General features: G+C 46.1%; 1 protein-coding gene across 4 annotated transcripts in view; it reads left to right on the top strand.

The window, feature by feature from the left end:
* b4galnt4a (beta-1,4-N-acetyl-galactosaminyl transferase 4a) overlaps nt 1-27,920 on the top strand; it is a 121,453-nt gene that overhangs the window by 54,233 nt on the left and 39,300 nt on the right. For 3 of the 4 annotated variants that reach the window (XM_047333534.1, XM_035642108.2, XM_047333535.1), the window contains 4 exons: nt 14,791-14,889; nt 23,319-23,414; nt 24,286-24,376; nt 25,501-25,601. In XM_047333534.1, the coding sequence (XP_047189490.1) occupies nt 14,791-14,889; nt 23,319-23,414; nt 24,286-24,376; nt 25,501-25,601 (387 nt within the window). Of the gene's footprint in view, nt 1-10,892; nt 10,935-14,790; nt 14,890-23,318; nt 23,415-24,285; nt 24,377-25,500; nt 25,602-27,920 lie in introns of those variants that run through there. The other variant, XM_047333536.1, reaches the window with a different exon arrangement.

Here is a 27,920-nt window from a genome sequence, read left to right as displayed (position 1 = left end):
TCAATTTGTGCCTGACCAGACAGGAGCAACACTGCGCTAATTGCAATCAGTTAATCAATGGCGCGGTATGAGTGAGTGTCTCTCTGGCGTGTGCTTGCTCAAAATTGGAAAATCCAAATTACCTTCCTCTGCCACTGTGTGTGAGGAAAAAGACGTTGGTTAACTAAAGTAAGTGGGAACAGAACTTTGAGACATAATTTGGAAGGTAAAATGTAATGTTATTATCATCACATATAAAGACACACACACACACACACACACTCTCATTAAACCCTGTGTATAGCCTAAATCATATTGACGTAAAGTTGTACTGTATGCATGTGCACACAAGCACGCCTAATCCCACTCTCACACATTTGTAAGTGTGCATGCATGTGCGCACACATATGCCCTTAAGGCCTAAATCTCTCACCAAGGGACTTCCCTTAAAGGGGCAGTAAGCAAATTCTAAAGCAATACACGTTTTGTATAAAAAAATCAGCTAACATTTCCGCACCGTCCGCTAGCTGTCGCTTCTGTGTGCGCGCTGAAAAGAAATCTGGGTTTTCGGCCCGAAAAAAAATTTAAAAAATGGTGCGGACCGCACCACACAACGCTCCGACTGCATTTTGTAAACTTCAGGGAGATGACAACCTGTGACAGGGCCGGGAGCTACAGATAGAAAAATTGTTAATAGCTAAATTTGGCCCAAAGCATCATTTCTCTTTGATTAATCTTTTTTTACATTTTCATTATTCCTCTGCCTTCCATCACTATTGATCATTTCTCCCACCTCACTCTGTCTCACACGTACAGTAGCACGCCCTCAGGAGTGTGAAGCACAAACCCACAGTGGCCATCGCTTTGAGCTTTATGTATGCAGCAGGCATCTCCCGCGGTCAAGGGGATTCATCAGAAGACGTTATGTTGCTCTAATTAATGCTTTATTTACACAAGAGGTTTATGAGTTATTTTTGGTTGAGTGGATAAAATGGAAGTTGGCGTGCAGCCTGGGAAGACTAACAATTATGTGCAAGCCAAACATCTATGATAATTAAAAGCTTACAAGAGTGAAGTCCACTTGTTACACACCGTGTGCGAGCATGCAGTGTGGAAAAAAAGCACAAAGGCGTACAAGCTTCACTGTTCGTAGCGCCAAACGACCCTGAGTGCACTTCGACTGGATCATTTTACGTGGCTTTTGTGTGAAATGTAGGATGAAAAAAAAAAAAGATACTTTGGCTTTCTCGTGTAGAAAAAATCTGTAATATCACTGCAGAGAGGTGCAGACAAGGCACAAGGTTTTGCTGAACCTCTATCACGTCAACAGCCGTAAAAAAAGAGGGACTGTACGTTATACCCAGAAGTTTTAAAGCTATTTGTGTAGGCAGAGGGAGAGAAAAAAAGAGAGAATCAGAGAGACTGTGGAAGCTAAAAAGTTTCGACATGATGGACACAGTCACAGCGGAAGAGCTTATGAGACGGATTTACAGAGTGAGATTAAGAGTTGACCCCTGAGCAACCACTGTCTCAGCCAATCACTGTCCTCCTCCAGCACAGGGAACTGCAATAAAGAATAAAAATAAAAGTTTATTTAGATGTGTTTCTCAGTGAGTTAAAGACCCCCTCCAGTCACGTTTTAAAGTATATACAATCTGCTATGCCTTATATTTTGTTTAACATTGTTTACCCCCCAAAAAGATTTTTAAAAACCCTCTGAAATGGGGCCTGAACCCATCCACACTCTCTCCCAGTGTTAGGTGTAAAGCATAAGGCCAAATCCTTTACATGAGGGCCTCTAGCAATGCATGCTTGTAAAAGCTGCTTTGAGTACATCACGATCTCTGTGTGGACGACTGCAGCGGCGAGCAGTGTCAGACAGCGCGTGGGTGGCCTCAAGAGTTTTTATAGCGTAAAATAGGTGATGGTGTGTGTTGATACAGTGTATGAACGTCTCTGATCGAACAAGACGGCGCCTCCAGGTAGATGATATCACGACCCACGCGCCTGCTTCACAGGGACGGAGGCTCCGGAACAATGTGGGTGTGCCGTGTGTAGAGGAGACCAGTCCTGGTGTCCAGAGACTGGATGTACGGACAGGTGGACGGACGGACGGACGGACGGACGGACGGGTGGATGCATAGGAAACATAAGTGAGGATGGGTAAAGGGATTAAGCCAGCAGATACATAAACGGCGCCTGAAGACAAAGGAGCAGCCTTGGGAGTGCTGCGTGGGGCGAGAGAGAAACGGTGACGGTCGGACTATGATGAAGATTCATTATTCTTTTCCTCGCCGCCATCCATCTCCACTAACTAGCGCAGACGCCGCTGAATACCCATGCCACCAGGCTGGTAGGGAGTTTGCTGTGTGGGTGCTAAAATAGAGCTGATGTCAGAGGGGTCGGAGGCAGAATGATGGAATGGGAGAGTGAGGCAGAAAAAAAAGCAATCCGAGTGTCAAAATAGTGCAGGGGGGATAAAATGAGCCGTTTATATCGGCAAACGCATAGAATGTGTTTTTCTTTTGTTTTTCTTTTTTGAAGATATGTAGAAAAGGAATGGTTCACACAACGCAGGCTCCCTGTGGGGTCGCAGACATTTTTTCGTGGATTTTTCCGTTTGCCAAGTTAATGTCAGAAGTATATCCGCCACAGTGGAGGTTAAATGTTTGCACCGAAACGGTCACGTGATGAAACACTATCCTGAAAGTGTCTGCTGTATTTTTGATTTATGGGCGTTCTGCTTCTGACCTCTGTCCGAGGACACACACGCCCCTACCCCCTACCCCCTACCCCTACTTCCGAGGAGCGAGCCAACCCTCAAAACAAAAACTAACCAAGGGAAAGGACAATGGCGCACTGACAAGAAGTTCTGTGAGCAGTGGGGGGTTTTGGAGCTGACGGATGAATTATTTTAGGTATCGCCACTATACCAGAGACGAAAACAGACAAATATAATATTTCATCCCACATAAACAATTAGACAGTTTATTATTTGCTTAACTGGTGGGTTTTTCAAGTTTTTTTTTTGATTCAGCCACCCTGAGGTACAAACTTATTTTCCTCAACTTACAGCCGCTGCATTTGGGAACACAAATGTTGTTTTCTGGAACTTTTCTGGAACTTTTCCGGACAGCCCACTTGTGAAGTTTCTGGAAAGTGTCCGAGCGTGCCCGTGTGATAAAATACAGCAGGAAAACCCCTTAAGCCAGTGAGTGGGCACAGAATGTTCCCGGAAATATTCCTGACAATCACCGGCTGCATTCGTCATATGTGAACTGCAAACTTTTCCCTCTTAGGACTAGAACTAGTTTTCTCTTTTAGTTTCTAAGTTTTTTTAAAATTGAATTCATTTATTGGCAGGATCGCGGGGCGAGAGGGATGGTGTAGGGCGGACTTATCGAGACAGACGTCCATTCACGCCCTCGGAGAAATTTCGAGTTACCAATTAACCCTGAGCTGCGTGTCTGTGGGGCGGTGGGAGGAAGCACAGGCCCGGGGAGAACACGAGGAACTCCTCACACGAAGGCCCCCGGCAGGTCCGACCGCGCCGATCACAACAGCGCCGCCGCCGCCAGCGGGCCCGGCTTCAGCGGTGTGCCGCGTGACTTGGCAACGTGAAAGAGCTGTTGGGAGGCGAACCGAGGCGGCACGTTGCCGTGAAGTGCGTCTCCAAGGTTATACAGTAGTGGGCTGACGGGGACATTAAACACAAAGCAGCGGGACCAATTTTAATTACTCCTGTTGACAAGGGGGACTATGGGATGTTTACAGTTGACTATGCGACATGGAGGCAAGCAAAAGGAGGTGAGGAAAACAAGATGGGAGACGGCAGCGAGCAACAGGTGGATGCGAGCGCTTTGAACAGGTGTGCAGTTGATGGAGTGCGTTGTGAAGGAGAGCGCTGCAGGGACGTTCATTTTGACACAGTTTATTAACCGGAGGCGGCCTCCTCCTCCTCCTCCGCCTCCTCTTCAAAGCTGCTCGCGTCTGTTTGAGCTGCGCTGACGGGACTATATAGGGAGAGAGGCTCCAGGAAAGCCAGGGAAGGGAGAGTGGTTCTCGGCGAGCAAAGCAGCTATTTCATTTGAAACACACACGTTACTGTATTTCACTCGCATGAACTCCAGCTATACCGAGGCACAGCTTTCTGTGGCATGATGAAAGACTAATCCCGAAAACGTTCTCTGGGCGGAGGCGGTGAAGCAGACCCTTTTTTTTTTTTAAAGGGAGCAAAGAGAAATGGTACGGGGAAGGGATGAAAATTTAAAGAAATGTGGAAAAACAACCCCCCAAAAAAAGACAGTGAAAGCCGTCCCCTGGTGCCACGGGCTGTGGTGACACATCGCTGTGTTTTGTTTACGTGAGGTGAAAATGTGTCCAATTGGCCACAAGCTTTTCTCATCTTTTCCCCGTCTCCCACCGGCAAGATTCCCATATTAAAAGGACGCCCAGTAAGCAAAGCCAAATAAATTGAAGCCCTTTTTTCTATTTTCATGACAGCAATGTTTTTTATTCTAAAGCTTCTACATCAGAACTTTTTTTCACGTGTGCTATCAATTCCCCGCCCCCACTTAAAAGTCTCTTTGTTTTCCATTTGCTCCACAATATATATATTTATTTTTTATCAGTCTTTAGCCTGGATGGAAACAACTAAGGATGGCATTTGTTCTGATGGATTGTTACCATTCATCCCGGTCAGTTTTGGGCCACACAAGATTTGTGCTTGGCAAATCTCCCTAAGAGCACTTAAAGAGCTTACATGATAAGTGGTCTGTAAAGCATCTCGTCAGGGAAGAGGGTGGATTTGTATTTAGCTTTAATTTTTCTTTTTCTCACCTCGGAATGAAAACAAGTTAGTACACACGGAATGAACTGTGCTTTTCCAGCGGAGAGAAAAAGAGGAGGGGGACAGTGCATTAGAGCCGCCCGAGGAAGAAGGATGGAGGGAGGAACATGTGCACACACGGGGCTCGGGAGTGCTGGTCAGCAGAAATGTCAGTTGCCGGAAAAGAAACGGCCCGACTGTAGACATCACAGATACACACATTATACAGTCTGTGTGCATCGTTGGCTGCAGCTGCTTGTGTAGTGTCGTGCGCCTGAATTTAGGATTGCACGACTTCTTTCATTCATAGCTCGCAAATATACAGTAACAAATTGTCCTTTTATTTTGTTTTCCTTTTTCTCTGTGACGACGGCGGTGACATTGCAGTTTGCAGATCATGATCGGCGTCCGAAAACCCTCGCGGGTTTCACCAGGGCCGAAAACAAACTGCCCTCGGTTTGGTCGGGGATGATTTTTCCTCTTTTGCGTCACAGAATGCGTCTCCCCCGCAGCGAGCCACAAACTCTCCGCAGGGGAGGAAAAATATAGCCGCGAGCGGTGATTGTCAATTGACAGCAGCGCTGTTGCACAGTGCTCCGTCGCTCTTCCTTTCTCTTCTTTCCCAGCCCAGACTGACTGCAGGACCACAGCTCCCCCACGGACCCTTTCTCACGGCACAGACACTTTGACTCGTCAAATACAGGTGTAACTGATGGCATCCATTCTGCTCAGAGGCCAGCGGTTGCCAGGTGACGGACGCTGATAATCGCGCGTGCTGGCGTGGCCCGGCTCGCCGGAACACTTGAATGACACGGAGCCATTGTTAACGTTGTTGGTTGCAACAGTGCTTGTCTTGCTATGACACATAAAATGCCTGTAGGGACAGAGACAGAGCTTTGTGTGTTGTTCCACTGCTGCACACGTGTACATATGTAGTTTTGGTAATCATTTTTTCTCCTTGAAAAATGCCAAATTACCTAAACATCCTTTTATCCAGCCAATTTTGGGCTTTCTTGTAAAACGCTCAGTATGTTATCTGAGCAATAGACTGCTGAGCCACTCTGTTATGGCTCATTTAGGCATAATGACTGACTTGCTGCGCCTTATCCCTCATCAATGTTCTTAACGTATTCCGTGCAGCTCGCGGAACCTGCGGACAATCCGGTTCGGGAGTGGAGCTGTCGGTGTGTTAATTCAGCGGGGCTAAGGATAAGAAGATCTAAGTATTGATTATAGGCAAAAAGCTAATCTCTGCGCAATCTCCATAATGGCAGTCGGGGAGTTTGCCTTTCTCTGTTCTCTTAACTCGGGATTAAAAGATAATTTCCAACGCGACCGCCTCCGAGGGGACTCGTCTTGCAGCAGCTTCTGCTTTATTAAAGTGTGCGTGTGTGAACACTAAATGCGTGTGTGCGCATACAAGAAATGGCGTACAGCCACCAGCACACATGTATTTGGCTGAGTGTAGGCCCGGATCTGAGGATACAGAGCTTGGAGTCCGTCTGCCAATGGTTTTCCGTATGAAAGTTGAAGTGTATGTCTGAATGTTCCTGCGATGGGAGGCGTTGAATAAATGAAGTTATGTTACACACTTGGTTTTAGGTCAGGGGAGCTTTTCAGTGTAAAGTGGGAGGAAGGAGTCTCTTATCTTATCTCCACTAGATGTGCTGAGGTCCTGGCTGCTGTGTGCACATAGAAACTGACTCAACACGCCGACTTACTGGAGCGAATGCGCAGAGAAATGAAGTCACCAAAGTACCAGTATCAGTGGGAGTCAAGTCATCGCAGTACTTCCCCAATAGACACCTTGTTACCTTTTTTAAATCATCATCAGACCAGCTCTGCATCCGTTACCCCCGCAGTCGGCGAGTTTGGTCTTGATGTGCAATTTTAACACTCGCAGGAAGATAAATGCTAAATAGAATTTCGAACATTTTCAAACACCCACTCGCACGAACAGCGACTACACGCAAGGAAATGCATTAGAGGAATTACAACCAGCGGGCTAATTCACATTCTGCTATTCTTTCCATCCCAACCCGCAGATTGTCAGGCGAGTGAGGAGTTTTTTAAGAGGCAACTGTTAGTGCGAAACGGGCAAACACTCGCCAGATGTGCCTGGGATTTGACACGCAGGCTCTTCTTGTTGTACTTTGAACCACTGCAAATATACCGGTGCAAAAGTTGTGTGGACACTTTGTTTCTTGCCTTCCTTTTTGATATTGTAGGAAAACGACCAACAAAACTTTTCTTCAGCATTTGCCTGCCTTTTTTTTTTTTTTTTTTTAATCTGCGGAAGTGATCTGCTCTGCCAAAAAGGCAGCCAGGTGCTTTTTCATATGTGTCTGTGCTCGGAGCACACTGTGTCCAGCGATGATGGGATTGGATACTTCAAAAAAAAAAGGTGGACAGTCAGCGAAAAAACTAACATTTATCTGTACTCGGCTTATGGTTGAGATAAAAAATTAAGGAGACAAATGCCAGTTACTGCTCGCCTCTTCGCGGTACAGCCTGTTTGTCAGTGTGTGTGTGTGTGTGTCCGTCTCTGTCTGAGACGCCTCCGTCTCTCTGCAGCACGCTCCGTGTTGATTGGCTCAGACTGAGCACCGAGCAGGTAGCGGATGATTGGCAGTCGACCGTTCAGCCCGTTCTGTTCGCCAGCTGCCCCGTGTCACGTCCCATCACGGGTGATCAGCCTGCGCAGAAAACCTAGCCCCTAATGTGGATTTAACCTGGTTCTTAAATCCTGCCTGTCCTCCAAACCTTACAGTGGTAGAAAAAGGGTACAAAAGTATTGCTTATTGTTTGCTCAGACGGTAAAAAAATAAAATAAAATGCAGCGCTCTCCAGGCAGAAGGAGAAGCATGCATGGCATAAGGCTGGATTCAGGTTCTAAATCTGTTGAAATCCGCCCGTCCAACCATTTGTCCCTTTTCTGCTCATTCTCAAATGCAGCGTGTTCAGGCTCCACCGACATTGAATTCATAATGACTAAAGGAACCTTCAGCTGCGTGTGAGTGTTTTCCCCTCGGCTCTAGTGAAGTACCTCCTAGACAGTTTTAATTGCAGTGCAAAGATTACATGCAAACAATCCAACAAACAGAGGGTTTCAGGTTTCGTCCCTCTCTCGCTCCACAGTTTGGCTCAGTCAGATATATTTGATGCACTGCTGGAGACCCTTTTTTTTCCTTCTTCTATTCACCTGCATTTTCCTTGATTTTCAGTGAGGGACAACACGTTTTGATTTTGAAATGGAGGACCTGAGACATGAGTGACGAAGCTCTTCAGACAGGAGGAGAGACTGCACTCCTCCGCGCAGCCGTTGTCCGTGCACGCCTGCTGTATTGACGCAGCAAGACAGAAGCTCCACCACCTCGTCCCAGACCTTGATCAATGAATTACACAGTCCGCGGTGCGCGGACATCTCGCGATATGCCGTGTGCACTTTGTTTTACGAACGCACGGCTGCACGCATACATTCCCCGTCGGCCGCACATCATCGTCTCATTAACATTAGTGTGCCGTAAGTGTCCACGCAGGATAATAACTGCTCGTCCTCTTCCTCTTCTCCCTCGACTGCCTGCAGTTTTTCTTCTCACCATCTCTCCCTCCCTCTCTCTCTTCCTTCTCCTCCTTTGTATCGTATTGTCTCCCTGCCACACTCATCTCTGCACCATTAATCTTCCAACCAATGATTTGAATTGGCGACACTGACTCTATCAATCCGATTATCGACCGCAGCCGTCCCTTATTTATGTTCCATCCCCCCCCCCCGCCACCCTTCCTCGCTCAGCCCCTCTACTGGTGTTCCCTTGACCAGCTTGTAATTGCTCACATGAATAATGCAAGCGGCGAGACAAAAATAGTTGCACTCCTTCATTTTCTTGGCTGGGATTTTGTTCGGCAATAGTTTAACCGAATGCACTCGGGCTGATTTCTATTCAACAGCGCCAGCCATTTGTGTTTAAAAAAAGGGACGGGGATTTGGTCGTGAAAGTGCTCGAGGCTCCCAAAAGCTGCGTCCTCCACCGAAACGGAACGGCTGATTGTGAGATCAGCGTGCAGATTTATTCAACCGCTCAGCGCTCGCTCACGAGTTCCCAGGACAATCCTGTTCATTAAACAGCACCCGGAGCAGCCCACATACATCATGCAGTCAAAAATATAATTTTTAGTTTCCAGCAGTGTTTTGCTGATGAGCCAGTGATAGACGTGTGTCAAAGTTGCTCAGCTATCGTCGGGCAGCTTTCCCAGCTTTTTCAAAACAATGGGCTCCAGTGCAAAATGTACTTAATGACCTCACGAGTGCAGCTCTGAAGGCACGACAGGCTCAGTTTACATGCGGGGTTAAGTACACTGAGTTTGACTGACGGCACCCTTTGTTTCTGGTAGCGTTGACTTGCATTGTGTATTTAAATAAGTAGAAGAGTAAAAGCACTGTGCCTTCACTGATCTTTTGTTATGAAGAACAATAGCCACACAATCGTGATCCGCAAATCACAACTTTTGATTGTTCTCTCGAGTCGAACCTGCCTGTAGTGTGGACGCATCTATTTGCACCATTTTGAAACACAATATTCCATCAAAGACACATGTTGTGTGCATGTGCATCACTTTCTTAAATCTCAGCGCCGTCCAAAGGTTTACGGTAAATGTCACAACATCCACAGTAGGATAGATTGTGAGCGCCTCCGTCAGCTCTTTGTCACTCACCTCTGCTTTTGTGGTATTTGTTCCGACTCAACCTGTCAATCAATAATAACTGTTTATACATATGAGTGCGGACCTGAGTGGAACACTGTTGGCATGTTTCTTCCAATGACCCCCCCCCCCCCCCCCCCCCCCCCCCCCCCCCTTAAGGGGATTCAATTGATTTGTCGCAGCAAGCTTTGCGTTGCCATGCTGCGTGTGTTGTTGGGTAGTGAAGGACCAGGGCCTTTTGATAATAATCACCATGAGGCATCTCGTGCTTCCTGCTCCTTTTCCCATGTTAGCAATCCAAGGACTTGCACAAACACGCTTCTGAATCCCCACGAGACTCTTGTGAGGAAATTAAGTAGAGCCACATCGCCCCTGCCTTCATCCGACTGCTCTCCGTCATTAATCGCCGGAGCATTTTGGAGAATCACAGGTTTCCTTTTTGTGTCAAAAGACCCCAGGACACCGGAAAGCGAAACGCTGAGCCCCTGCCCCTTCATCTCTTCTTCAGAATGCTGCACAGCTTAGCCTCATCCTCATTTGCACTATGGATTCCATCCAAACGAGCGCCAAAATGGTAGGAATCACGTAAAATCCAACCCAATACACTCCCTCACCTCCTTTCTCTTTCTGTTTTGAATTTGAATCTTACATTATTTTAGCTTTTCAGACCAGGACAACGGTGCAGTTAACCTTGGATAAGGCGAGGAAACGTACCGTATGAGTGGTTGAGAGAATTGGGAGCGGTGATGGAAAGCCTTGCTGTGGCCATGTGACCTCTTTGATTTGAATGAACCTATAGCGCTGGATAGACACTCATTTTAAAGACGGATGCAGTATACCTACGGTGTCCAGTGTATCTTCAGAACGGTGAACTGATGAAAGATGAAATTCGTCTCCTCAGCTGTTGCAGTCACGTCACACGCGGAGCCACAGTGCCGGCGAGTGTGTAATACTTCACAGAGCTTTGTGCTGCTGCTCTGTAAACCGAGCGAAACCCGGGTCCTGTTCGGTCCGTTCACCAAACAGAGGTGGGAAGGGGATTACGGCAGTCGGCCGTCACCGCAGCCTTTCTTCGTGCCAGAGGGATTTCTGACAACGGCTCTGGGGCAAACTGATGTGCACAACCTATCAAAGGGCTTCTCCAGTCAGGTTTTATTCTTTTCACTTTGTTGCTCCACTGCTCACTTTCTCCTCTCTTTTGTATTTGTTCTTGTTAATCTCTCTTGCGTTGTGTTGCTTATTCTTTGTCGTCAGTCTGACACATTTTTCGTCTTCATCCTTTCCTCTCTGTCATTTCATCCTTCTCTCTGTTTTTCTTTGTACATCTCTCTTTCAGGTTATTCATCACAACCGGGACCAACAACCGATATAGATTGCAAATGTCTAGTCCAGCCTGATGATGTACTGGTTATATCAACTTTGTCAGGTGAACCATCAGATGTTTCTCAAAATCCGTTTCTAGTATCAAAATAATATACCCCAATTAAGAGACATCGCCGTCACTGACCGAGAGCGGCGACGCACCACAGCTCGTCTTTTCGGTGATGATGGATCATCGCGATTAGTCTCTGCCACAGTAAATGTCATGCAGGTGTCTCTGCCTCCAGCTACACTTCTCATTAATTTGATAAGTGGGCATCCGGTTGATTCAGCAGGACCACAGGATGAAAAATGGGAAGCATTTTTATATTATTATTATTATTATTATAATTATCATGGTGGGGACTAACTAACATACTCTATATCTCGGTGGTGGTTAACACAAATGAAAAATTGAGAATATTGTAATTATTCCACTCTGGTTATTAACTTTCATATTTCAGGTCGCTTGAAATTAATCTGTGATTTGTGGACTTGAGGGAGCCATCTGAGTGGAGCTCATTTACAGGGGTTATCATGGTCGGTGAAGAAATTTGTGAAACAAGCCCCCCCCCCCTCCCCCCCCCTCTCTCTCACTGCTTCCCTCCCTCGCTGCAGACTGCTGCTTGTTTGTATTTAATAAGGGGGATTAATTAAGCTCATTGGTATTCTAGGACACTAGCTCCAGTTGCATCCCTGGGCTGGGATCAGGAAGGTCACCATTTAAATTGTGCTGTACGAATGAACGTGGGGAGTCTGGAGGGAAACAACCCGGGTGGCTATCACCCACGACAGCGAGGTGTTTGAAGGAGGTGGGAAAGAAGGAAGGATGGATGGATGGATGGATATCGGTGACAGACGCTCACTGTACGGACAGCTCATCTATCAATCAGTCCTTTAGTGATTAACTACTCCGCCGTGCGTGTTCATACATGAAGCAACTTGGTTCAGCCGTAATTATTCGCCTCTCCCCCCCCCCCACTCTCTCTGTGTCTGATGCGTCGCTCCCGTATAGCAGACAAATGTTGCATACACCATTTGTCATTCTGTTGGAGCGAGAGTCAACAGGGTATGTGGCAACGGCAATGTAAACACATGATAAACGGGCGGTGTGTCATCATCGGTGTGACTGATATTCCCCCGGTTTTGCCTCGTTGCGATGTTTAATACATAGGGTCATTTCCCAGGCCCCCTTAGCATCAACTTCAATTATCAGTGAAACATGATCACACAGTTTCTGGGCCCAGTGCCAGACAAAAGGTAAGACCTGCCCCATACATTAGAGGTCGTAGTCATGCGATTGATACAAGGAATTTGTTCTAAGCCGTAAGTAGTGTCCGCGTTGTGCCAAAGTGTAAAAGTCAATACTCACTGTAGAAGGGAAAAAAACAAACTGATGCAGCTAATGAAGGTAGTGCAACCTTCGGTCAGTGAGTTTAACTGTACCTTTTAGTATTGCATCGATAAGCAGACCTTGAGCTGGATGGAGCTGAGGCAGCGCTTTCGAAAAAAGTGGCGTCCGTGTGAATTACAGTCCGAACTCGAGCCGTCATTCTGAGTTCGGACTTTTTGGGGGCTGACGACAAACTATTTCTAAAACGCGTGCCTCTTTAAATTTCAATCAGCAACCGCACATCGCTAAAAAGACCTTTAGCCGTATGGATTATCTCTCATCTTCACTCAAACAGCCGTCGCACCTGTTCTAACAGAGGAGGCAGATTAGCTGGCAGACAGACAGAGCCAGCGAGCGCCCGTCACAGACAGGAACAGAACTCTCTCGGCTCTCCTGGTGAGCCCACGTCAGCGATGTCGCAGAAACTGTCCAAGGTGAAACATTTCATTATTAGAAGTGATTGCAACGTCAACGAGAAAAAAGGACTTAAAGAAAAAACAACATTTCAGATGTAAAGACGCTCCAGGTAGTCTGAAACGTTAATGAGGAAACAGATTGATGGAATTTGAATGCAAAAAAAAAAAAAAGGAAAAAAAAGTGGCGGACTGCAGAACAGAGTTTTTCTCCATTTGAGGTAATTGCACAAAAAGTTCATTCTGGAAATATGTCAAAAAACGAGGTAATATTTAAATGGTAATACTTAAATTCCAGACCCACACTACTGATATCTGGAGGCTCGAGCAAAAATAGTGGCTTCATTGAGGAACCGACAAAGAGCCGAGAACAACTTTTATAGCTTTATTTATAATGTGAAATTAATAGAGGGTCATTTGCCATGAAAAAAAAATGCAGACACCACATCTAAAGCAAAATGTGTCAACCAATGTTTTGCTGCAGGTCGTCATTATGGGAAAAACGGCAGGAAACAGGGCAGGAACTGGAACTGGAACTTTGAGAATCAGCATGTTTCAAAAATATTCAGTATATCAAAGTCAATGATAACAGCCAAATCCCTGTATCCATGGCAACAATACACTCCCCGTTTCTTGTAGACGTTGACATTATTCCACACAAATGAAGACGATGTTTAACTTTGACATTTTCAAAAATAAATAACACAAATTCTAATCAGGCTGATATTACGTTCTGATGAGGTATATTCGACAAGTAGATTAAATCATGTGGTGCCTTTATGTCTGGGTCTTTGCAAAAAAAGGCCATGATTGATGATCACCGTCCCCATTTTTCATAATTACAAGATCTGGATCTCGTAATTATGAGATAGTAAGTCATAATTATGAGATACGGTCTATTTTCTTCCCCCTGCAATGCACGTCTGTATTAATGTAGTTTCCCTTTGTTCAAACATTTCCGTGATTCATCTAAGCTTCATATTTCACTGACAGCTGAGCCCTGTCTCATCCTTAAATCCTTCGCTGTCTATGTTTGTCTTGAGAAACTATATTATGAATGTTGTGTCCTTCACTGGATCTACTATAGTGTGTTCGTGAGTCTCCGGGTGCACATAAACAACAGGAACTTTTACGCCCCTCTCGTGGCAGACGGGTGGGGACCCCCTCGGCACATTTCTTCCTCATTATCTTCCCGGCGATCCTTCATCGCTCTCCCTTGGAAGTTAAAATAAAGCAATTAAAGGCTTGTTGTCCGAAAGCTCTGTCTGTGCCTCTTCCCCAAAAAATTATTTTTCCTCCTCTGATTCTAAAAACACTGGTGCCCTCTCGACAAATGCGTTCGGGGTTACTGAAAACCTCTGCGGCTCATCTCTGCCGCGGAATGCCTCTCTTTGATATCTCTGCTAAATGGAGGATGCTTTGCTTCTCATTGTAACAGCTCTGACTGCAACCCAGTTCCTCCTCTGGGAGTACAGCCGTCTTTTATCTTCTCACAGCTGGCCAGAGAACCCTGCACTCTCCTCCGCCCTGTCCTGCCCGTCACACCTAAGCATTAACATTAACATGCCTCTTAGCAGACCACAGAGAAAGAGCCCCGGAGCCACGGAGCTCCTGGCTGCAGCACCGGGCTAAATCCCAGATCAGGGGGAGAGTTCAGGCTCCCCTGGGCCGGGGGGGGGGAGGTCTTGGCCGTCAGGGTGGATGGTTAGAGTACGTTGGAGATTAGGGCTTTGGCGAGTCAAATGCTGGATTAGCGATGAAGAGGACATTCCACAGGGTCTTAATAGTAGCCCTCTGAGAAAATGACCCTGTGTTTCCTTGGCCTGCTCATGATATAGATGTGTGTGTGTGTGTGTGTGTGTGTGTGTGTTCGCGTGTGTGTGTGTGTGCGTGTGTGTGTAATGCGGCTTAATGCCTCCGTAAAATTACACAGGGCTGTGGTTTTATCAAACAATTCGGCTCCATCCCATATATCAATTATGGAGAGGAGTCAGGTTACGTCAATGAAAGTGAATGAATGGGTGGATTCAAGACTTCGGTCTGCAGCCACCAGTGTTTTCTTCTCTGTTAAAGAGGAATAATCGTGACCTTGTTTTTGCTTCTTCTTTTTTTTTAAGGATGATGAGCCAATCACAGGAGGGGCTGGTGGCAGAGGCCACACCCACATCCGGAGGTTCCTCAGCCAGCGCCACAATAAATTGCCATGGAAACCAGAGGTATTATTTTCTTTCCTTTTGCTATTTTTCCTTTCTTCACATCCCGTATTTATCTTCATCATTATGTTCAGGTTTTGTGTGTACTGTTTTTGTAACTCGTCAGCTAAACCCAGCGAGGACGCTCGCACAAACAAACTGAACTTTTCAGCAGTGATTAACCTTTATTGAAGTGTTTTCATTAATTGGCCAAAGTATTGATAATAGTCTACTTTTTTTTCTCTAAATTATGATTTAGTGATTTTTCCTCCAGTTGTCCGTTGTTAAGAGCAGGCGACGAGGTCAAACGCAGATCCAGTTTGCCTCTGCTACTTTTTCATCGGAAGAACTAAATGTACCTCGTGATTATGATGATAAATCATCGTGTCAGAATTATAATGTTTCATCCAAATCCATTAGCGTGTTTATATTTCATGGCACCTATATATGACCTGGAGATTACGAGTTGATGTGATTCATTCTAATTTTTCACTTCACTTCACTGGTGTAGTTCGCACACCCACTCTGACAAACGGGAACAGCAGATGGGGCAATTATGCCGCAGATCTGTGATAAGGAAAAGCGGCTCTACATTTGTGACCCTGTTCAGCAGAGTTTAATTAAAGGGTTTTTTTGTGTGCCTGTGTTTGTGTGTGCAAATCTAATCCTCAAACTATGAATTATTAGTCGTACTCTACCTGGGGTAAAGTTTAGACACCTGAGAACTACAGTGTGTACGTAGTTCTGGGCAAACTACCGAGAATCTAGCAGTTCATAAACACAGCGTGAGCGGGATGATGGGACGTTACCGTTGCAGTAGTGATTTTCAATGTATCAGTAGGACCGCGGTGATGCCGTTAGCCGAGTGAATGAATCTCTGTCATCATTCACCACCTTGTACTCAGATTTGTTGCTGCTTCCGCAAAGCATATTATGCATGTAATCTGTGCACGAGGCAGCATCACGGTGGGTCTGATGTGTTACGGTAGCTGTTGTTTCATTTTTGACAAATTCCTGCTGGGTGAGCTAGTCTTGAGTTAGCCTGCCTTTGCCTGTCGCCTTCTCTCTGCAACCTAAAGAATGAAAGAGAAAATCATCCAAGAAGTCACATATATATATATATATATATATATATATATATATATATATATATATATATATATATATATATATATTCATAAACCCACATCCGTCTGTGTTCTTTGCTTCGCAAGTAGTCACAAAGCCAGAGGATATCTGTTTTAATGCAACATGGCGTGGAAACATCTGTTGCCTTAATATTGAGGGGGTTCTGTATCTAAATGTGGACGAGGCTTTTGGAATAATTCAAAATGGTACCACTTTAGAAAATGAGAAGTCCCGTGGATATGGAACGGTCGAGGTCGGATGGCAGCCAAACCAGCTGTCGGAATCTGGACCATGTGGACTAATCGCACGAATGCAAATGTCATGGTTTGATCACAGAACTTCCTGTTTTTGTTTGTGGGTTTTTTGTTTGTCTCTGCCTTGTGTTTTATCATTGCGCAGGTGAAAACCAATGGACACCTTTGCACTTGATTTCACAGACTCGCCATCATTTCTTATTTATGCTCTGGATTGAAAAATCAAAACAGCCTCATGAGGGGAATACATTTTGCAACATCCACGCCGACTGCATTTTGGATTAAGCGTGACTCGCATCACAAGTCAACATGCCATTTCTTTGACTCGTTCCCAGCCTCCCCATGAAGCAACGTGACATTTATGCCTGTGAATATTCTGCAAATCCAGTATAAAGAAAGAGTTTTCTTACATCTCGATCGACTTGCACCCTCAAAAAACCTCTTCTTGTCTGATCTCAGTGGCTGCTATGTCAAGCCTATAAGCCAATTCTGTCAGAAACCATGGAGTGCAGCCGCGCTCCCCGCCTTCCTCGCTAGCTATGCGTTCTAATTACCAGCACTAACTTGTTTTCCTGGTGCACAGCCAAGACGGCAGAGGCCTGAGGGGCCACTGAGCTGGCACTGTCAGAGGCGTAGACTCGGGGCCGGTGGAGGTAGAGTGGTGCCATATGCCAGCTGTCGCAGACTGGCAGAGGTCACACGGCGTCCAGAGGCCTTCGTACAAGCAGGCCCATGCACAAGAATGAAAGGATGCTGACTTTGTTTCTTCTTAACACACGCGCCGAGAGGGAAATTATGATAGAAACAAAGAGAAAGAAGTGCTGCGGTTGCGACCTGTGGCCCCAGCAGGTTGTTTTCAGCTGGCGTCTTAATGAGCATCCCCGCCCGATGGGAGGCTGTGGATGAGCGCAGCCGCTGTGGACTCACTCTGCGGATCTGTCAAGGTCACCCGTCAGGTCGAGGACAATGACACACGATATAGAGGTCAGAGAGACAGAACGCTTTAGTAGACGAGCAGCTATGTGCCGGGCATGAAGGGATAAACAGTTATTTGCAGCAAAGCCGACATGGCTCCACAGAGAATTTGAGCGTGATGAACAATTTTATTTAGTCAGGAGCAGCAAGAGAAAATGACGGTAAGAGGGATTAGTGACACTTAAAATCGTTGTAGACTTTGATATCAAAGGGGCTTGTATGATTTCTTTCCATGTTGCCGCTCCACAGTAAAGCCACGGACGAGCATTGATTTAACGTGAGCAAAAACCTCATCCCAGCTATATTACAAAGACGAAATGATGCTCATAAGTTATTCAGACGGTGCTAAACTAAACGCAGATTGAATAGACGGAATCGAATGTCCTGGGTCTCGCAAAAAAAAGCAAAAACCTAGACCACGCGCGCGTGCCGATAAGTGTGTGCTTTGCAGATTTAGGCTGCCGATTATCTATCACTCGAGAGGGAAGAGAGGGGGATACAGCGGCACAGCACAGACACATGACTCAGGTGGGAGCAGCCTGCTCCTCACACAAAAAACAAGAAATTGGATCTTCCTCTCTCTCTCTTTGTCTCCCGACCCCGCGTCATCCCAAGGTGTCATGTGAGGGTGAGTCGACTGGGTGAGGATGCAAAAAAGACGAGGCATGATATTTGTCTCCCCTCGACGTTTCCCTCAGTCTGTCTGCGTTTTTTTTTTGTTTTCCGTCCTATCCGTCCATCCAAAGACAAACAGGAGGCAGAAATGTGATTTCTCTCACTGGCCTCTCATTACAGTTTGGTGAGTGAACGACAGCTTGTGGCAGGAGATGAAAAATAAATATATATATAACTCTACTCTGCCTCACATTCCTCGGTTTGACGTCTCCGCCATATCCATCCCCCACATGTTATATCCTCGGCATGACAGAACACATGTAATCGTGGGACAGATGGCAGATTATACAAACCCTCATTAGAGCAGTTGATGAAATTGAAGCTAGATCATATGAATCTTGTCTTCCACCCCCCCCCCCCCCCTCTGCTCTCCTCCATGCGAAACGAGTTCTCGTTATCTACCTCCATATCATTTCTTCCTTTAAACCAAGGAAAAAGGAAAGAAAAGAACCTTTTCCTCACTGTACCTGGCCTCTTATCCTACTTTTTCTATTTCTTTCCTCATTTCTAAATTACTAACGAGCGGAGAGAGACGAGATGAGGCGGAGGGGAAGTGTCCTCCTGTGAAGTCGGATACATTTCATGTGCTCAAGCAGTGACATTCCCATCATAGCCGCGGAGAGAATAGCTCGCATGTGAAATGTATCATTTGATCATTCATTCATCACCAGCATCTCTACATATCGGCTCAGTGAAACAGCAGCGCAGTGCGTGGCGATGATGTGACGCTGATGTATCAACAGCGAGCTTCGACGCCGTCTCGCCTGTTCGCCCTGCGGGAGCCGGGCTGACTGGTATTGTATGTACCCAAAGTCTCGCCTCGGCCAGGAACATCGTGTCTCACTTTTTCGTATCCGAAGGCGATTGACGGTGTCACTCGGTGCGATTGCTCTTCGGTGGGTGCGCGGAACGGCCATTTGTCAGTGCCTGGGTGCCACAAGGAACGCAGAAGGCTGCGACAGATTTTGAGAAAGGGAGACAGGGGAGGGAGGGAGGGAGAGAGAGAGAGGGAGGGAGGGAGAGAGAGAGAGAGAGAGAGAGAGAGAGAGAGAGAGAGTGTCTGATTTGTACTCAGTTTGATAGCACAACCAGATGGGTGAGAGAGGAGATACCAAAGAGCGGTGGAGATGGAGATATGTTAAGACAAGCCCACAGAAATATGGGTTTTTGAGGAGGAAGTGTGGTCTGAGGGAGATAGGCCAAGACAGTAACAGTGCATTTTGTGTCATACGGGCACGGCAGTATACGGTGCGCTCTTTTATTTTCAACGTCTTTCTTGCTCAGCGTCTTTTCTGTGCACCTTTCGTTTCCAATGTCCTGTATTTATTTTCTCTTCTGTAACCTCACTTCCCCATATTTGACAGATGCCGTTGCTCCCCCCCCCCCCCCCCCCCCCACACCTCCTCTTATTAAATGGCAGTCAGAGCTGTATAGGTGCAGAGTTGCTGTGATGGAAGCTATATATAGCCCCGGCCCGGCGGCGGACAACAATAATTATTTTACGCATTTTCTACACTCTTCATTCTATTCGCGACTGCATTTTGTTATCTCATTACATCAATTTCGTCTTCGTATGATGAGTCCTCGTCCGCCGCTTCAAACATATGCTGTAAATAGTTAGATATTCTCAACACCCGGCGGGAGAGCGATTGAAACTAACTCCACTGATCACTCAGAAAACCGCTGAAAACTGCTCCAGTATTCCACCTAATGCCTCCCGGACACTGACGACTTTGAGATGACACTGAAAAGACTTCTAAAAGACTCCGGGTTGACACCCTCTCACATCTAAAGACAAATTGTCATTAGTCACAGAGATTTTAGTTGCAGTCTAGCCACCAGCAGCTTTTAGTGTGTGTGTGTGCGTGTGCGTGTGCATGCGTGTGCATGCAATGGTCTGTGCAGAAAATATAAGCCAACAAGAAAAAAAGATGACGCCGCAGAATGTGGAGACGAAATCAACTAGGTGGTTGCTCTGTCCCCCTTCAACCAGGTAGTTTAGAAACCGGAGTCTCCATGCGACGTTGCAGCATGTGCTCCCCGACACCTACACGCTTTTCCGCTTCCTGCTTGGTTCTGGAGAGAGCTCGCCTATTGGTTGTTGACACCGTTCACGTCACCATCTGCGTGAGCGAAGACTAAAAACGTACGATAAATATCAAACACGGTCGATTTTTATCGCAAACGTCGAGACGAGAAAAAAACACTCAGATCACCACCTCACACCGGACGGTGGAGATGACGGGAGCGCGCCTCAACTCCGGCAAAAACTTTAATCCCGACAATGGAAATTTGTCCACGACAGTGAAATCGCTTGAAGGCGTTAGGTGCAAGGCCGGACATTAGTCAGTGAAGATAAAACTTCTAAATGGATCTAAAGCAACAATAAACTTCAGATTAAGTAGATTAAGTCAACCAGGACATATTGTTGAGCCTACAACAGACAGAAAAGTTAAGCAGGGAAATGCCAGTTTCAGAAACTGGAAGAACTCTCCTCCTCGAGTGGACTGCAGGTTCTTTGGAAACTACTCGTGGCTTTAAGACACATGGGCTCAGTGCCTCCAGTGAAAGGAAAAATACAGGCGTTTATATCAGTCGGCTGAAATGGCCGTGAATTATATTGTTATCACGGGTATCCAGAATGTCAGCACTGTGCACTTATCAATTCCTGCGAGTTGCTGTTTGAACGGGCAACACGCGGCCTCAGTCCCTGTCCCAGCTGACAGACAGACAGACAGACAGACAGACAGACAGACAGACAGACAGACACTCTCTGTGCCCACGCCCGGTCGCCCGGTCGCCTTCCACTTCACCCCAGGCAAAGTGGAACAAGTTCCCTCTGATCAAACGTATTAAACCTTTGTGAAAAAGACAGAATGAATGTGCTAGTTTGACTCATTTGAACTCTCCTAATGCTGCCACTGTGGCCGCCACTGTTCCTGTAGTTCATTTAGCTGGCAGTGAAGCCAGATATCAGGTGTGCACAGAGGAAACGGGGCCTTCCTGTTCTGTGGATGAGACTAGCAATGGTGCATGGTGGCAGCTGTGGCAAAGAAGAAGTCTGCATCCTGGTTTCGGATGAAGGAGAGAAGTGATAGCAAATCGGACTAAAAGGAGAAAGTAAGAAAGGCAGCAGCAGTAATTCCGTCTCTACTTTAGCCATTTACTCAATGTGAATCTAAGCTGACAAGCAAAAAAAAGAAAAGAAAAAAGAACCGTCACAGCATGACTGTGTCCCTATATGGCAAACACGTAAACTGCCCCTCCAAAAACAAACAAAATACTCACAAGCACACACGTCACCCTTCCTCCGCAAACCGTCGATGTCAGCATCACTTCTCCGTCCTCAAGGAGGAATCGGGAGGGAGACGAGGACGGAGAGTGACAGAATGGGGAGGAGACGGCCGTCAGCTGAGCTCCGGCGAACAAAGCAAAAATGAGTGAGCGGAGAAATCGACAGCATTCGGCAGCACACGGACACAGATGGAGGGACGGAGAGGCGACGACATGACAGAGGGGAGGAAAGGCAGATTAGCGGAGTTCAAAGAGGCAAAGGCATCGAGGGGGAAGGGAAAACATCACTTCCACATTCAACATCCTGAGTGCAGACCCGACTTCTCACATTGCTGTCACCTACAAAACGGAGCCAATTATATTGGCCCCCCCGACTTCGCTGTCTTTTAAACCTGCCTGCTTATTGCTATTTGACAAGGGGTGGGGTGAGGAGGGGGGGTCAGGTGAAAAAAAGGTTCCCTTTAAGAAAAACCCCACAGGAAATCTATTAAAAGCTTAACATAAGGCATATTTACACAGAGATGACAAAATCCCCTTAACCTCCCAGTGCCCCCTCCCACACTCTCTCTCTCTGTCTCTCTCTCTCTCTCTCTCTCTCTCTTCCACTCCCCTTTTTAAGAATTGGACAGTCTCGTTCATCTCTCTGGCCTCTTGCTTTTGTTATCTGATTTGATTCTGTCGATCCCCCGGAATCCCTGTCTCTTCCCCTGTCTGTTTTTCATTTGCATTAGTCATTCTGTAAGAGAGCATATCACAAAGAGGGGCAAGAAAAAATCAAATTCGGGCGCAACAGAAATCTAGGGAATAAAAATCGGTAGAGCCCACTGTTTTTTGGACTAGGCAACTCATGGTTAATGCATGAGCCGTGCGGCTGTCAGTGTGCAGGCCACTTAGTTGACCACAAAGAGCCGGGAGAGGAAAAATGAAAAAGGACCACTTCGGGCCGGCGTGATACTGAAGGAGCGCCACACCCCCCCGTTCGACATCTCGTCTCCCCTGAACGTGGACGTGAAGGCTGAGGAGCAGGCGGGTGGAGGTGTTAAACTTTTTATTGGGTGACTGTCGCTCGCCCCAAACAGCTCACACCTGTTGTACCGCACAGCGACTCTTCTACACGCAGAAAGGCCAACTTCACCAAATGAAACGGAGCCAAAAAGTCAGTTCCGGCTTTGATCCGACCGGGGGAAACCGCGCCGCCGCGCCGCTTCATATTCCTTTGGCGAGGGGGCCGCTTTCTGCTGGACTCCCGTGTGATGTTCTGAATGTGTGTGACAGCATCACGGTGGCAGCCCGCTGGGCCTGCCGTCACGCATTACAGGGATGGCGTCCAAAGTGTACAGTATATGAACGCGTGTTGGTACAGTGTGAGAAGTGGGTAGAGCTGGCAGGACATCAAATCAACCCTCCGCGGGCTTTTGATGCAGAGCAGCAAATGTGCCCAAACGCGCGGCCATGCATTAGCACTTCTGCTAGTTGCTAGTTGAGGTGAAACCAAACATTCACGCGTATCTGCAACATGTTGAGGAAACGGCACCGTCCCCCTGGTGCATGTCTCACTTTCTCAAACCCAGATTTATATGAGTGGAGTGTTAATGTCCGTGCACGGATGTAGTGGCCCATGCCTTGCTCTGCAAAACACTTCACTCGACACACAAGTCATCGGAGACTCATCCCTTCTTGTGTATGCGCGGACCGGGCGTGTGAGGAGACCGTACCCCGAGGCTGGCTGGTTCCACCATCTGTCCTTGCTGTGTCCTGTGATTTCCCTGTGTAATTCAGACAAATGTCAGACTACGGGCAAGGGGCCCTGAGCTCTGACAAACCGCTCCAGACGTCCTCAGTATAGTCTCCCCCATGATACTCATGACGAACTCTCTGTCACCTTTGCTTATGCGGGACATGGAGCTCCGCTCTGCAGTCGCATTATGCAACAGGAGTTCTTTTTCTCCCGCCTGGCACAAAGGCAGGACCTGCTCCAAAAATATGTTTACTGAAAACAAGGGGAAAAAGGAGATTTTCCATGTAGAGCGGAGGAGTCGCCTGCCTATTTAATGCCAAATGTGGTGCTGTTGTTACCGCGTGCACTGACCTGATTTCTCTCTGTGTTTTGTGATTGTGTGTTGGCAGTTTAAGGGCCAGGCTAACCTGCACGTGTTCGAGGACTGGTGCGGCTCCTCCATAGCCCAACTCAGAAGGAACCTGCACTTCCCTCTGTACCCTCACGTAAGTATCACAGAGCGGATCGAGGGGACGCTTTCACACCTACGTACCTCTTTTGGTCCGGACCTTCGGCCTTTTCCGTTTAGTTCGACCAAAAATAGCAGGTGGTCTCCGTCCGGATCAAATTGATCCAGGGTTTGCAGTGTGAAAACACCCTCTTTTTTTTTTAGTAGTTTGGACTTTCGGACCAATTGCAGGAAGTTGAGACAGCAGCGAACAATAGAAGAAGATAAAGAAGCGGAAGAGAAGCAAAAATGGGGTGGAGGTACCACATGAAAAGGAGGACGCGAATTGACAACACACCCACATCAGACACACGCCCGTCAACAAACCAATCAGTGACAAGTATAGGTAGACGCCGCCCACGTACTGTGGATGATGATACCAGGAGATACGCATGTCAAAGAAGTTATTTAGTGCGCTCTTTAAATCGTAATGTGAAACCAAAACAAACCGGATCAAATTCTGACAAAGACACGAACCTTGGTTCAGACTTTAGTTACGTACTGTCTTTTACTTTTCTGTGTTTTGGGGTTACATGTGTACATAAAGGTACATTCAACTGTCTGTCAGGTATAATGGATGCACAATGGCATTGCCCATGAGCCCAAACCCTACTGAGAATCGGTCTTTATTCAAGCCCCATGCACACTTTTTTTCCACAGTCCAGTGCTCGACGGGCCTGCTGTGCCTAGTTACGGTTGCTAAGCTGTGAATGAAACAGTGGCTGTTGCGAGAGGGATTTAGCAAATGGACAACAGGTGGATAGGGTTCACTCACATAAACCCAAAAACAAAACCAAACCTTTTTCTTCTGTTTTTGTGAATGCAGCAGCATGATCAGATTTTTTCTCTCTTTCTGTCTCTTACTGCAGACCAGAACCACTGTGAAGAAGTTGGCAGTGGCTCCGAAGTGGAAGAACTATGGCCTGAGAATATTTGGCTTCCTTCACCCTTACAGAGACGGTAACTAGCTCGCTCATCTTATTAACCGGTCCCTCTTCTGATGCTGGGGGGCCCTGGAGCCATGTGTCCTTTATAAAAAGTAGAGGATTTCCGTAGCCCTCTTAATCCAAACACTTCAGAGCCACTAAAAAAGTGGATAATCACACATTTTTATTACGGCTGAATACCAGAGATCTCACAGCTAAATCTCGTCGCGGCACCCTCGAGCCCAGTTGCTATGGGAACTGAAAAGCCTTAACACCCAAGTGCCCTTATACAAATTGCAGAATACGAAGTTATTAATTAGATCACTGTTCATTTCACTATGTACAGTAGCTGTTCACTGGTGGTATGGCTCACTTCAGCCTCAAGGCTCAAAGGCCATAATGTCCTCAGCATTGTGACGAGTGCTCTAACAAGTGCCCCTCGCATCACGCTGCCACAGACGACCTTTTCATTGCTGTCGTAGATTGACTGAGGGGGAAATAATCAATTTTCATTGTCGACAACAAAAGCTTGACTACTCAATGTCATATCTAACCCATAGGCCGTTAGTGTAGATCCAAGTATATTACACACGGTATGTGAAATATAGCTAGCCAACCTTTACTATATACATAACAAGTATATCTACTATGTGTTGTAAAAGGCTTTTTCCCGAGACCGAACAAATCCTGATTTCGGAGTCTTTAGAATGATGACAAACAATTGCATCACTGTTGCTCAGCGCAGAGAGAAAGATTCTCAGACAGCAGCCGCTTTGGGGAATCGAGCTTTATTCAGATTCCACTGTTAATAGTTTTGTTTGACAAAATCGCCAACTTGTTTACACGTATGGAAATTGATGACTTGAATTAACCGTGCTTTCCATGCTCCTTCCTGGGTTAGATTTGTTAAATTTGCATTGCGTATGTTTGTCGCGTATGGATTGGAAATTCAGTTGCAGTAACACTTCTGATATCACTGTGACCAAAGGTGGAAATCGCTGATCACTGCCAGAGGAAGTGCGAGCAATAAATTTGAGGTTTCATTTCGTACACTTCAGAATTTATATCATGAGGTCTTGCATTATCTGATAATACTTATCTGGGACCATATACACATATCCACTAACCCACACTTTGATCATGTTTTTGGCCCTGCAGGCGATTTCCAGTTCTCTGTGTCGTCTGACGATAACTCTGAGTTCTGGTTGAGTCCCGACGAGAGCCCGCTCAACGCCAGACTGCTGGTCTACGTGGGACAGGTAAGCACCGCGGGCCCCATTCTTGTGTGATATCTGAACCGGAGGGAGTCGCTCCACTGAAAATCAGCAAGCTCCCATGTATCTGTGCTTTGTGATCCTCAGCAAATTCACTTAAGTACACATTTCCAAGACCATGAACACTTGGTTTAGATTAATAGTGCAACAAGCTTTTACTGCAGGAATAAACTGGATCACCAACAGTTTTAAACTCCTCAATGTAGCAGAAAAAAACACGTTTATATATATCACTGTACACTGTATATACCTTTCAGTAGTTACTTCCTCTGTACAATATGTACAGGGAAACCAAAACCATATAACTACACTACACACTGATTTATAGTATATGATATGAGATAGAGGGTGACTCACGGCTCTAAATGGCCTTCTGATGGATTCCCTTCCTTTCGTTCATGCACACAATGACAGATTGGATGTGGATGTTCTTCTGGAATTAATTCAGTTATTAAGAGTCAAGGTGTATAATGGACATCTGGTCCTGACCGGTCGACAACATAAGCCTTTCATTCTAACCAGAGCTCAACCTAAACACCAACAGGAGGGACACTTGAGCGGTTTGACCTTGTTCGTCTTTAGCAATCAGCCGCTCACCTCACGTCACCGTCCCAACGCTCGAGCCATCACTCAGCTCCCACACACAGCTCGGAACACAGGAGACTCGAATCCTCCCGCAGAGCGTCCTGTGAAGAAATCGTTTACCTTTTCCATCTATCCTTGAAGTCACCTCTGCCGGCGATTGAATAAAAAGTCACGGTGTTGTTGCTGCTGTTGCCTTTGCAAATGACGTTTTTCCCTCAGACAAAACATAAGAGGCGAAAAGCGTCTGAGAAATTTTACGAACCACATTGAGTAAATATGTGCAGAGAGCAAAAGGTCCAGCGATGGAGCCATTTGTATTCCAACACCGATGCGGAGATGTTACCCGGTTTTCATGGGAGCTGAGATTAATTAGCTGGCGGTGAATATTGATGTGACATTTAGCGGTGGAGGAGTATCGTTTAGGGAACAGCAGGGGAGCAGCGCTGTGGCCGGGGATCATTCATTCTGCCAGTGGCTGACAGACAGGCCTCGCTGCCTCCCCCCGTCTTCAGAGACACGGAGTGTTTCACAAATAAAATAACCCTGCCGTGGACTCCACTCCTCATTACGCGACCCATCTGTCTATATGAGTTTAGGGGGGAAAGAGTGAGTCTCACAAGAAAGGGTTGTCTGCTTGAAATACAGTTTGACACTCTTTTTTATAAGCGAGTGTTTCATATGCGGTCTGTATTGATATCCTCGCGCTACATCGATTTTAGGCCTTAACAAAAGGTAAATCTGTGCTAATCAGAAAGGAAGGCTTAATACCGAGGCTCTTTTTAAGACCTTTAGCTCTGTAAGGAGGTCACAAACTTTTCTTTATTCTGGTTAAATCTTTTTAATGAATCATAGCTATGAATAAAAAATAAATAAATCTTATTTCCAGGTAGCAACATCTGTCCAAAAATAATAAATAGCACAAACTAATGATAGGAAGAAAAAAAAAACAACTAATAAATGAATTGCCCAAAAGATTAGAATTGTAAACCTGTTTGAGACAGACAATCAATCACAGTTGCAGCCTGTGTATTAGTCTGTGTAGGACGTTAGATTCAAACTACTCTAAAGCGTTGTACAGCCATCTCTCGAAAAAGTACAACATTAAAAACAGACATGAGGATAATTGTGATGGATCACCAGATTCAAATCAGTTTGAAATATCTGCAGGTTGTTGTTTTTTTTTCTTCCTTTTTCTGAAATGGATTGAAAGAAAATCCCCATTTAGACCCTCACACCTGATTCGACTTGACAATGAACAATGTAAACACGGCCCCACAAGGAAGTCACGATCGAAACAGACCGTCGTTGAATGCAAGACCCTGACTGCACCTAGATCACTTCATTTTCCCCGTCGAGTTGATGGAAATCAGACCAATGTCATTACTCTGTTGAGGTTGGATTTTTGGACCCTGTATGCTTTTTTCCCCAGTCAGTATGTTTTACCCGGCGGCCTTTTCAAAAGAAATGTAAAAACCTGGTTGATTTTGCCATTTTGTTTCTTAATTTTTGTACGAATGGATGCATACTTGTACACCTTTATAATTTAGATGTATTGGTTTCCTTACTTGTGTCTAATCTGTGACCTCTCAAAAGTTTGGACCTTGGGACCAAGTGGATGATCGATTTCCTTGAAGTCATAGATACAGTTGCAGGTTAGATAATCATTCTCACAATGCGGCCATGATGAACATAGTTATTCTCTACTTTACTCTAAATGTG

Source organism: Scophthalmus maximus, chromosome 7, assembly GCF_022379125.1.
Source record: "Scophthalmus maximus strain ysfricsl-2021 chromosome 7, ASM2237912v1, whole genome shotgun sequence".
NCBI classification, from domain to species: Eukaryota; Metazoa; Chordata; class Actinopteri; order Pleuronectiformes; family Scophthalmidae; genus Scophthalmus; species Scophthalmus maximus.
Note: the sequence above shows the minus strand (reverse complement) of the source record. Positions and strands in the feature narration are given on the sequence as shown.